This window comes from Oncorhynchus masou, unplaced genomic scaffold (assembly GCF_036934945.1).
Source record: "Oncorhynchus masou masou isolate Uvic2021 unplaced genomic scaffold, UVic_Omas_1.1 unplaced_scaffold_690, whole genome shotgun sequence".
In the NCBI taxonomy this organism is placed as follows: domain Eukaryota; kingdom Metazoa; phylum Chordata; class Actinopteri; order Salmoniformes; family Salmonidae; genus Oncorhynchus; species Oncorhynchus masou.
The window spans coordinates 10246-23312 of record NW_027013354.1 but is presented as its reverse complement, the minus strand read 5'-3'; the positions used below and the strand labels follow the sequence as shown (position 1 = coordinate 23312).

The 13067-nt window shown below is 45.3% G+C and overlaps 1 protein-coding gene across 1 annotated transcript; it reads left to right on the top strand.

Moving 5' to 3' along the window:
• The first annotated feature begins 5275 nt into the window (after nucleotides 1-5275).
• LOC135536970 (HUWE1-associated protein modifying stress responses-like) lies at nucleotides 5276-12125 on the top strand. The gene is made up of 4 exons (XM_064963189.1): nucleotides 5276-5645; nucleotides 7018-7101; nucleotides 8669-8959; nucleotides 11373-12125. Exons 1-4 carry the CDS (start codon nucleotides 5450-5452, stop codon nucleotides 11633-11635), a joined length of 834 nt encoding a protein of 277 aa, XP_064819261.1. The 5' UTR covers nucleotides 5276-5449; the 3' UTR covers nucleotides 11636-12125.
• Nucleotides 12126-13067: the final 942 nt, after the last annotated feature.

The window sequence follows — 13067 nt, the reverse complement described above, 5'->3', positions numbered from 1 at the left end:
CCATAGGGCAGCATTGGGAGTCCCATATGGAGTCCCATAGGGCATAGGGCAGCATTGGGAGTCCCATATGGAGTCCCATAGGGCAGCATTGGGAGTCCCATAGGGCAGCATTGGGAGTCCCTTATGGAGTCCCATAGGGCATAGGGCAGCATTGGGAGTCCCATATGGAGTCCCATAGGGCAGCATTGGGAGTCCCATATGGAGTCCCATAGGGCATAGGGCAGCATTGGGAGTCCCATAGGGCAGCATTGGGAGTCCCATAGGGCAGCATTGGGAGTCCCATAGGGCAGCATTGGGAGTCCCATATGGAGTCCCATAGGGCGGCATTGGGGGTCCCATAGGGCAGCATTGAGAGTCCCATAGGGCAGCATTGGGAGTCCCATATGGAGTCCCATAGGGCAGCATTGGGAGTCCCATATGGAGTCCCATAGGGAAGCATTGGGAGTCCCATAGTGCAGCATTGGGAGTACCATATGGAGTCCCATAGGGCAGCATTGGGAGTCCCATATGGAGTCCCATAGGGCAGCATTGGGAGTCCCATATGGAGTCCCATAGGGCAGCATTGGGAGTCCCATATGGAGTCCCATAGGGCAGCATTGGGAGTCCCATAGGGCAGCATTGGGAGTCCCATAGGGCATAGGGCAGCATTGGGAGTCCCATAGGGCATAGGGCAGCATTGGGAGTCCCATAGGCCAGCATTGGGAGTCCCATAGGGCATAGGGCAGCATTGGGAGTCCCATAGGGCATAGGGCAGCATTGGGAGTCCCATATGGAGTCCCATAGGGCAGCATTGGGAGTCCCATAGGGCAGCATTGGGAGTCCCATAGGGCAGCATTGGGAGTCCCATAGGGCAGCATTGGGAGTCCCATAGGGCAGCATTGGGAGTCCCATATGGAGTCCCATAGGGCATAGGGCAGCATTGGGAGTCCCATATTGAGTCCCATAGGGCATAGGGCAGCATCGTCTGGGGTAGTCTGTTATTGTGAATAAGAATTTGTTCATAACTGACTTGCCTAGTTATATAAAGGGGGTGAATGCAGGTAGCCAACCCCATGCTAATGCAGGTAGCCAATCCCATGCTTCAGTCTGTTTATTTGCTGCATCAGTTGGGCTAAAGTTGATTGTTTATTTCTAATAGCATACCTGATCATATGGACCATGCATAGGCTAGATACTGTACATGGCACAATATGTTAAAATCCTATAAAACTGGCTGCTCTATTTACTGCATTGTTATGGGACTGTTGTAAAAATGCAGTAAACTTGAAAAGTTCACAGGAATTAAATGATATCTCAAGCCTCATAGTGGACCCACACACTCATACTGAATTTGTTTATGAAGTTTTTAATTCATAGCTAGTATGTTTATTATTGTTGTAGCTATTAGCTACAACATGAAGAGTATCCTTCCCTCCTATCATAGATGAAGCAATATGAAGTGAGTGATGAGAGATGTTCTGTTTGTAGGGAAACAGTGCCCTCTAGTGGAGAGATAGGGTGCTGGAAGTTGCTGTAGTTCGGAACAGCAGCTTTTCAGCTGACTCATCCAAAGCTATTGGTATGTCTTGTTCATCGACCTCCACCCACACACAGGAACACACACTGGCCTAACCTGGTCTTGACCAACAAGCTGCCGTGATTACCATAGATATCACACCAGACACATCACTTGTAATTTTCCTGCTGTTTATGGAAAGTGGCCTATTAAATAAGTATATAGCTACGTTGTGAAGAATCCAATCCAAGTCAAATTGTATTTCTCACATGTGCCAAATAAAACAGGTGTGGACCTTACAGTGAAATGCTTACTTACAAGCCCCTAACCAACAATGCAGTTAATAAAATCCGCCCAAAAAGTAAGAAATAAAAGGAACAAGTAATTAAAGAGCAACAGTAAAATAACAATAGTGAGGCAATATACAAGGGGGTACCGGTACAGAGTCAATGTGGAGGCTATATACAGGGGGTACCGGTACAGAGTCAATGTGGAGGCTATATACATGGGATACCAGTACAGAGTCAATGTGGAGGCTATATACAGGGGGTACCGGTACAGAGTCAATGTGGAGGCTATATACAGGGGATACCAGTACAGAGTCAATGTGGAGGCTATATACAGGGGGTACCAGTACAGAGTCAATGTGGAGGCTATATACAGGGGGTACCAGTACAGAGTCAATGTGGAGGCTATATACAGGGGATACCAGTACAGAGTCAATGTGGAGGCTATATACAGGGGGTACCGGTACAGAGTCAATGTGGAGGCTATATACAGGGGATACCGGTACAGAGTCAATGTGGAGGCTATATACAGGGGTACCGGTACAGAGTTAATGTGCGGGCGCACCAGTTAGTTGAGATAATTGAGGTAATATGCACATGTCGGTAGAGTTATTAAAGTGACTTATGTGTAACCGATGTGAAATGGCTAGCTCGTTAGCGGTGGTGCGCGCTAATAGCATTTCAATCGGTGATGTCACTCGCTCTGAGACCTTGAAGTAGTTGTTCCCCTTGCTCTGCAAGGGCCCCGGTAGGGTTCCTGGTTCGAGGCCAGGTAGGGGCGAGGAGAGGTTACATATGCATAGATAATAACAGAGAGTAGCAACAGCGTGGAAGAGGGGGGGAGCAATGCAAATCGTCTGTGTAGCCATTTGATTAAAAGTTCCTCAAACTTTGTTTTGTAAACATAGCTGAGCTGCTAAATGTTTTAATTAATTCACTTAACACTCAGTCCATGTCGTTACACAAACTGTGGTTCCCTTTACTAGAGGATGGGTCCCCTAGATTCACACCTGTCTGCCTCCAGCCTTGAAGGTGTTTGATCAGCAATGAGCTCAGCCCTGGGTCGTGTTCATTACACACCAAACAAAAGAAAACGGATTGAAACAGGGAGTGCTGAGAAAAGGCTGAGGGGGGGGGGGGGGCAGAGTTTTTCCAGTTCTGGTAGACTAACCTAACCAGGTAAAACTCGGGACCCTAGTTGTAGGGTATGACATAGTAATACATCAGGTGTAAAATAGTTTTATATGGGCTATGATGGGACCAGAGTTGTTCGCATCATGGTTAAAAGAAAACTAGACAACAACTGGGATTGGACAATAGAACTAACAGGGCAGAGCTGGCTTTATGCAGGGTTGCATCATGTAGGTCTTTGCATCTGTAATTTTAAAAATACTCACATTGTATGTCATCACTGTGTTGATTGATTAATTGATAAGGGACCACCCAAAGTTTGAATGTAAACTTTTTTCTCTTAACATAAATAAATAGGCCTATTTTAGGCTATAAATACATGAAGTTACCACTTCCTTTCCCCTGGCCAGAGGGGATCAGAGCTCAAAGCCTCCTTCACTCACGCCGCCAAACTTACCCTAGTAAAACTGACTATCCTACCGATCATCGACTTCGGCGATGTCATCTACAAAATAGCTTCCAATACTCTACTCAGCAAACTGGATGCAGTTTATCACAGTGCCATCCGTTTTGTCACTAAAGCACCTTATACCACCCACCACTGCGACTTGTATGCTCTAGTCGGCTGGCCCTCGCTACATATTCGTCGCCAGACCCACTGGCTCCAGGTCATCTACAAGTACATGCTAGGTAAAGCTCCATGCTCGGTAAAGCTCCGCCTTATCTCAGTTCACTGGTCACGATGGCAACACCCAGTCATAGCACGCGCTCCAGCAGGTGTATCTCACTGATCATCCCTAAAGCCAACACCTCATTCGGCCGCCTTTCGTTCCAGTACTCTGCTGCCTGTGACGGAAACGAATTGCAAAAATTTGCCGAAAGTTGGAGACTTTTATCTCCCTCACCAACTTTAAACATCTGCTATCTGAGCAGCTAACCGATCACTGCAGCTGTACATAGTCCCTCGGTATATAGCCCACCCAATTTACCTACCTCATCCCCATACTGTTTATATTTATTTACTTTTCTGCTCTTTTGCACACCAGTATCTCTACCTGTACATGACCATCTGATCATTTATCACTCCAGTGTTAATCTGCTAAATTGTCATTATTCGCCTACCTCCTCATGCCTTTTGCACACAATGTATATAGACTCTCTTTTTTCTTTTCTACTGTGTTATTGACTTGTTAATTGTTTACTCCATGTGTAACTCTGTGTTGTCTGTTCACACTGCTATGCTTTATCTTGGCCAGGTCGCAGTTGTAAATGAGAGCTTGTTCTCAACTAGCCTACCTGGTTAAATAAAGGTGAAATAAAAAAATGTAAAAATTAAATAGGCTTCTCTAGGCTACCAGCTGCTGTGGTTGTTATCAGTTGGCTACAGTTGATCAGACAGAAGTCCTGATTTATTGTGCACGAGTTGACAAATCATGAGGCAAATCAGTCTAAACAACAGTACTTTGTCCCTCTTTTCAATACTTTTTTGTTAATATTTTTATCCCTAATTTTGGGGCAAATGCCAGCTCACTCCACATTTGCCAGCGGCTCTGCTGTGCTGATCTTTGCAATGTGGGTAGATGGAAACCGCCACATAATACTACGAACTAAGAAACATATCCTATATGTATGGGGCGGCAGCGTAGCCTAGTGGTTAGAGCGTTGGACTGGTAACCAAAAGGTTGCAAGTTCAAATCCCCAAGCTGACAAGGTGCAAATCTGCTGTTCTGCCCCTGAACAGGCAGTTAACCCACTGTTCCTAGGCCATCATTGAAAATAAGAATTTGTTCTTAACTGACTTGCCTAGTAAAATAAATAAAATAAATGTATGTTCTACTTCCCACTAAATGTCGAGTTAGTATCTTGAAATGTTGACTTACGTATCTTGAAATTACATATTTCAATTTTTTTAGTTAGCATCTCCAAATGTTGACTTACTATTTCGAAATGTTGACTGAGTGTCTTTACATTTTGAGATAGCAGTAAAAAAAAAAAAAAATAATGTAGATAAGTACCTAAAAAAAAAATGTAGCTAGTAGCTCTAAATGTTTCGATAGTTTTAACATTTCAAAATGTTTTTGGTGGCAGGAATGGGCTTCCATAAATTTTGAATGGCTATAAATTCTAGTGGAAACCCAAAACCACAGCTTTTTTACTTCTCACACAAGCTTTAAGTCGCTAAGAATTTTCGTGGCGTTCCTTTACGTCATTTCTATGACAGATGTTTCTGTGGTCCACTGAAATCATCAGCACAAACCTGAAGCCACGACCCAGAGCCATACTGACCAATCACTGATTGGAATAGGGGCGGAGTAGAAACGACAACACGGTAGTATGACTTTTATATAGGCGGACGTCGGCAACGTCAAAAAACTAGTTGAAGAGTCTTTTCAGACCGGAGTAGTCGGTTTGAGAAACAGCTATTAAGTCATAACAAAATTAATGAATTCCCTAACGGACATTTATTCGCATCGCCAAGTAATTTATTAATCGACATACTAAAGTTGTAATCTACCCGAGGGTTTTAACGGTGTAAATGGAGGAGAAGAAGAAAGAAGGAGACCCGGAGATTCAGGAACACGGACCCGAACATTGGTTCTCAAAATGGGAGCGGCAGTGTTTGGCCGAAGCGGAGCAAAGAGAGTCAAACGAGGAGGAGGCCGATAACGACCAGGATAAATTATGGCATCTCTTCCAGAATTCCGCCACTGCCGTGGCTCAGCTCTACAAAGGTCCGAGACAAGACCAGAACTACCGTTTATTCGGATGCCACCCCTGCGCCTTGTTACTGAGCTTTGCTATGCTACTCAGTCACTGTTAGTGGCGGTGGGAAGTAGCTCATGTTAGCCAACGGTAGCCAGCTGCTAGTAGCCATTTAGCTAGTAGCCATTTAGCTAGTAGCCATTTAGCTAGTAGCCAACTAGCTAGTAGCCATTTAGCTTGTAGCCATTTAGCTAGTAGCCAACTAGCTAGTAGCCAGTTTACCAGCTGATCAGCTGGTTAGCTAGCTACTGTACTGTAGCAACGGTTTGCCATCTTAAGTCAAGACATCCCGTAATTATAGTTTGCTCTTTTTGTGTGTTTAGTAAATCAGAACACCTAAATGTAGTTTTTGTTTCATAAAAAGATATCTTGAACGTTACAGTAGTTTTCTCTGGTTGTTGTTCGCCAAAACGTCTATCGTCTATAGCTAGTTAACGATAACTGCTAAGCAACATAACCAGCCAACACACTTTTTGGCTAGTTAAGTTAGTTGAATAGCTATCTCATCCAGTCTTTTTTTGTTTTACTAATATGGCTTATACTGTTACCAGAGTTAACCATCTGGTTAGAGAAACTGCGAGTCCGACCAAATGTCAGTGAACAAGTATCAGAGAAACAAAATGGCGACGGAAACAACAATCATCGCTGCGCGACATTCCCCTTGTGACAGATTGTATCTTTCAGTGTTGCCTTTTTGTTAGGTGTATTTGGGGCTAATATTACTTACCATAGGTATGCATGAACGTTTTGTAATATCCGTTTTGGTTTTATGTCTACAAATCAACGAATAACCCGAGTTGTTATAACAGTGCATAACTGAAAATTTAAACAAAATGGCGAAGATTTACTATTGGCTTTTGGGGTTATTGAGAATTCTTAACTGCTACTGTAATGCTTCTCATAGTTCAGTATGTCTATCGTTAACCGTAGTTTCTTTAGTTACTAAGGTATCAAGTATTTATAATATACGACTGCAACTTTCCTGCTGAAAGGGCAATTTTAGTTGGTGCGTTATGCACTCGTGCTCATAAACTGTCGAGTTGGCCATCTAGTGCTGGCTGACAGTTATTTGTATTCCAAAGCCCGCCTGCAACTCTAGATGCAAGACAAAATGGCGAATAAAAACGCTCTCCTGTAATCAAGACGCTTTCAGTCTCATGTGTTGCCTTGTATCATGTACTACTAAAGTGGGAATACTGTACAATTAATTGGCGCCTAACTTGCTATTTATGTAAACTGTCAACCAAGCTATTTATGTAAACTGTTGTCAACCAGGCTATCTGTCTTAGTAGGAAATTCCAACAAACCTGTAATGTCTTTGGTGGTGTGTTGTCTCGACAGACCGAGTATGTCACCAACAGGGGGGGCTTTCTTTGTGGGTGCCGTTTCAGAACGCGGCCACAGCCGTGACCAACCTGTACAAAGGTAGGTGTCAGGGACACTCAAAGTGTTTTCAGTTTCTTGTCTTCTAACTTGCTTTCACGACAGTATAGGATCATCGTAACAGTCTATAGGCTTTTCATTATTGTTCTGCTGTGGTCTAAGCATGTATTGATTTGCATTGTAGTTGTCAAGATTTGGCCTACCACAGGGGTAGGGTACTTTGTAAAGGGTTGTCGGGACAGAGCTAAAGATACTTGGCCTACCACAGGGGTAGGGTACTTCAGAAGACTCGGTAAAGGGTTGTTGGGACAGAGCCTAAAGATACTTGGCCTACCACCTCAGAAGACTCGGTAAAGGGTTGTGGGACAGAGCTAAAGATACTTGGCCTACCACAGGGGTAGGGTACTTCAGAAGACTCGGTAAAGGGTTGTTGGGACAGAGCCTAAAGATACTTGGCCTACCACAAGGGGGTTGTTGGGACAGAGCTAAAGGCTCATCATCAAAGTCCATAGGCTTTCCTTTGTCATTCTGCTGTAAACAGGACATGTATTGATTAGTAGATAGAAACTTGTAAACAATCAAGGTCCTCTTCTTGTCACCTGAGTATTGACCATCTCGCCATTTACAGCTGTCCTGTCGCGTTGTGGTCCTGGAGAGCACAGCAGGGTGTGCAGCCTAACTGTCAAACTCTAGTCGGTATTCTGCCTTCTCCCTACGGTTTTCAGCCACCACCTTCGCCAACAACTGGCTCATGTGAACTACAATCCCGACACTGTATTTTTTAAGGTTTGGAAAAGTCAATAATCATCGCTTGGATACGGCTGTCGAAACATATGGCCCTTTATCTTTCATCAGTGAGAGAGAAAAAAAAATATATACTTACTGTAGCAGTTACAGATCCACACATCTATGGGTGCCTCATCATATGAAACTACACTTGTGCTGCACTTCCCGAGTTATGCTTCTCAGGTGTTTCGGAGCACATAGCTAATTAGCACAGGTGATGGCCTCTGTAACATGGAGATATGGCCCTGTGGGAACCCTAACCCTATAAAGGTGTGTATCCATTTTACCTATTTGTTTTTTGAAAATAATTTCTTGCTGATAGGAAAGATATATAGTTTTGGAAGCATACAGACCTTACCTCAAGTGATGCATGTTAATGTTCGCCAAGGTTCTTATCAAAACTCCCCTGTACAGAAGACGCCTCGGTCCAATAACTGTGCATTGGAACAGAGTCATGTTCAACGGCTAGTTCCAGTTCAGCACTAACACATCTGATTCAGCTGATCATCAAGAGTCCCTGTGGATAGTTGAATCGTGTGTGTTAGTGCTGGACTAGGACAAAAGCCTCCATACCCTGTGGCCCTCCAGGATCATGATTCCAGCATCTGTGCTGTCTGACTGGCAACCTCTGGAAGGGGGGGGCTGCCTGCCTATAGTTCTAGAGTGAACCGTCAACTGTTAGTCACAGGTTTCACACAAAGGAACCTTCAAGTCTCATCACACATTCTCTCTTTCTCTCACACACACACACACACACACACTTTCATACTTTCTCACTCAATGTCACACACATTCCTTTCTCTTTCTGCCTCCCACCACACAGAGTCTGTGGAGGCCCACCAGCGTAGCTACGACCTAGGTATACAGATCGGCCACCAGCGTCGCAACAAGGATGTGCTGGCCTGGGTGAAGAAAAGGAGGAGAACCATCCGGCGAGAGGACCTCATCAGCTTCCTGTGTGGCCGGGCCCCACCCCCCCGGACCTCCAGAGCCACCCTCACCCCAGGACACAGACTGACCGTGGTCTCCCCTAACCGGCCTCCCCCGGCCCCTGAGACAGACTCCTCTGTGGAGGCTGACCTCCAGCCCTTCAGAGAGGCCATCGCACTGCATGGTAAATACACAAATATACAGTGGGGTCTAAAATTGACAGCCTTGATAAAGGAGAGCAAAAATGACTGTATAAAATCAAACATTTGAGTACTGAGCTATATTTTATGGTTAAAAAAAATGGGGAAGTTACACTACCCGTCAAAAGGTTTAGAACACCTACTCTTCAAAGGGGTTTTTCTTTATTTTTACTATTTTCTACATTGTAGTATAATAGTGAAGACATCAAAACTATGAAATAACACATTAAGGAATTGTGTTAAACAAATCAAAATATATTTTATGTTTGAGGTTCTTGAAATTAGCTACCCTTTGCCTTGATAACAGCTTTATACACTTGGCATTCTCTCAACTAGCTTCATGAGGTAGTCACCTGGAATGCATTTCAATTAACAGGTGTGCCTTACGAATACATTTGTGGAATTTCTTCCCTTAATGCATTTGAGCCAATCATTTGTTTTGTGACAAGGTATACAGAAGATATTTGGTAAAAGACCAAGTCCATATTATGTCAAGATCAACTCAAATAAGCAAAGAGAAACAACAGTCCATCATTACTTTAAGACATGAAGGTCAGTCAATATGGGAAATGTCAAGAACTTGTACAGTTTCTTCAAGTGCAGTCACAAAAACCATCAAGCTCTATGATGAAACTGGCTGTCATGGGGACCGCCACAGGAATGGAAGACCCTGAGTTACCTCTGCTGCAGAGGATAAGTTCATTACAGTTACCAGCCTCAGACATTGCAGCCCAAATAAATGCTTCACAGAGTTCAAGTAACGGACGCATCTCAACATCAACCGTTCAGAGGCGACTGTGAATCAGCCGCCATGGTTGAATTGCTGCAAAGAAACCACTACTAAATGACACCAGTTAGAAGAGACTTGCTTGGGCAAAGAAACACGAGCAATGGACATTAGACTAGTGGAAATTTGTCCTTTGGTCTGGAGTCCAAATTGGAGATTTTTGGTTCTAACCGCTGTGTCTTGTGTTTGCTGTTTTGGGTGAACGGATGATCTCCGTATGTGCATTTCACACCGTAAAGCATGGAGGAGGAGGTGTTGTGGTGTGGGGGTGCTTTGCTGGTGACATTGTCTGTGATTTATTTCAAATTCAAGGCACACTTAAACAGCATGGCTACCACAGCATTCTGCAGCGATACGCCATCCCATCTGGTTTGGGCTCAGTGGGACTATCATTTGTTTTTCAACAGGACAATGACCCAACACAACACACCCAACACAGGCTGTGTAAGGACTATTTGACCAAGAAGAAGAGCGATGGAGTGCTGCATCAGATGACCTGGCCTCCACAATCCCCTGACTTCAACCAAATTGAGATGGTTTGGGATGAGTCAGACCACAGAGTGAAGGAAAAAGCAGCTAACAAATGCGTAGCATATGTGGGAACTCCTTCAAGACGGTTGGAAAAGCATTCTGGGTGAAGCTGGTTGAGATATTGCCAAACGTGTGCAAAATCTGTCATCAAGGTGTGACTATTTGAAAAATCTCAAGTTTAAAATATATTTTTATTTGTATAAAACTTTTGGTTACTACATGATTCCATGTGTTATTTCATAGTTTTGATGTCTTCACTATTCTACAATGTAGAACATAGTAAAAAAACAACAACCTTGAAATGACACCGTCTAGTATAGAGGTCCTGGATGGCAGGGAGCTCGGCCCCAGTGACGTACCTTAGTGTTAGGGTCAGAGGGCACATAGCACTGCACAGTAAATACACATCTATTTCTAGTGGTTAGGGTCAGAGGGCACAAAGCACTGCACAGTAAATACAGATACAGTGCATTTTAAACTATTCAGACCCCCTAATCCCCCCCCCAAAACCCACTTTTTGTTACGTTACAGAACGAGGCGGTTAACCCACTGTTCCCAGGCCGTCATTGAAAATAAGAATGTGTTCTTAACTGACTTGCCTAGTTAAATAAAGATGAAATAAAGGTGTAAAAATAATTATATAATAAATCGTCCAAAAATACCTAGTTCCGATTACGAAAACTTGAAATCGGCCCTAATTAGTCTGCCTTTCCGATTAATCTGTCGACCTCTAGTTGAGTCCACGATTGAGTTCCAAAAGTTTTTTTATTTTTATATATATATATAAAAAAAAAACTTTTGATCCCGAGGACCTCATGTGGCCCGCGGGCAGCCAGTTCCCCATCCCTGCCCTTCACAGCTCACTACCTTGTTGACCCAGAGCCCTATGGACCCTGCTCCAAAGTAGAGATTATATAGGGAATACGATGCCATTTGGGGATGTACCGTTGTGCCCCAGGGCCTGAATGCATCCTAGACTTCCTTTTTGTTTTTCATGTTTTCTCTGAGTCAGGGTTCGATGACTGAGTTTGACCTTGTGGTGGTGTTTTCTTCCCCCCCCTCCAATCTGTCCTCTCCAGGTCTAAGTGGGGCTATGGCCAGCATCAGTGTTCGTTCCGGTACCCCAGGCTCTCCCACCCACGTGGGGGGTGCTGCTGGCGGTGGGGGTGGGTCGACCCCGGTGGGGCGTCGGCGTAACGGTCTCCATGATGTGGACCTGAACACTTTCATCTCCGAGGAGATGGCCCTGCACCTGGACGCTAACCCCAGGAAACGCAGCTCCGCCCAGTGCAATGACGTCATTACAGACTCCCCCACCCATAAACGCAACCGGATGATCTGATTGGGCAGCCCAGCCCCCTGGGAGGGTTAAGAGACCTTTTGTGGGAGGGGGGGGGGTTGAGATCTTGATAACAGACAGACTGAAGGATCTACGGCTGTGGAGTGAACCGGCGTTGAGGACTAAGGAGGCCTTCCATTTAGTTGAGTGGGTGGTGTCCTCCTGTCCTTGTCTCCTTTCCTAGTTGAGAGCACTGGTCTAAACTGAAAGCATGCTTGTTGGAAACCTGTCATCCATCCTTCCTAACCCCGTTAGGCTGCATCTACACAGGTAGCCTAATTCAGATCTTTTTCCACTAATTGGGCCTTTTGACCAATCAGATCAGTTCTTTTCCCAGTAAATGGGCAACAGAACAGAATTGTGCTGTCTTTGTAAACGCAGCCTCAGTGATCAGTGACCGCGAGGACAGAAGGGCATCGAGGAGGTTGGGATGCAGCCCCCGTTCAGAGGAGAAATGCACTGTGCTGATTTGAAATAAATAAAAAAGAAGCCACTTGATCCTCTACACTTGTTGCTCCCCCCTCTCTCTCTCTCTTCCCCCCCCATCCTCACCCCTCCTCCCTTCCTAAGGAAACGAGGGCGGTGGAAAACGTGTTTCTCAGTGAACTAGATAAGGGTTGATGCCAGAAGAGGTTGGAGAGATGCCTTCTTTGCTAGAACCTTTTGCTTTGTGTTCGTCATCCTGCTCAGTGGACATTGATGCTGTCTGTGATGAAGAAGAGGACTTCCCTCACATTTCCTGGCTGTGTCCCAAATGGCACCCTAGTCCCTACACACACCCTAGCCTAGCCCCTACATCAGTCCCTACACAGCACCCTAGCCCCTACACCCAGTCCCTACACAGCACCCTAGCCCCTACACCCAGTCCCTACACAGCACCCTAGCCCCTACATCAGTCCCTACACAGCATCCTAGTCCCTACACAGCACCCTAGCCCCTACACCCTAGTCCCTACACAGCACCCTAGCCCCTACATCAGTCCCTACACAGCACCCTAGTCCCTACACAGCACCCTAGCCCCTACATCAGTCCCTACACAGCACCCTAGTCCCTACACAGCACCATAGCCCCTACATCCTAGTCTCTACACACCTCCCTAGTCCCTACACAGCACCCTAGTCCCTACACAGCACCTAGTCCTAGTCCTACACAGCCTCCCTAGTCCCTACACAGCACCCTAGTCCCTACACAGCACCATAGCCCCTACATCCTAGTCTCTACACACCTCCCTAGTCCCTACACAGCACCCTAGTCCCTACACAGCACCATAGCCCCTACATCCTAGTCTCTACACACCTCCCTAGTCCCTACACAGCACCCTAGTCCCTACATCATAGCCCTTACATCCTAGTCCCTACACAGCACCATAGCCCCTACATCCTAGTCTCTACACACCTCCCTAGTCCCTACACAGCACCCTAGTCCCTACATCATA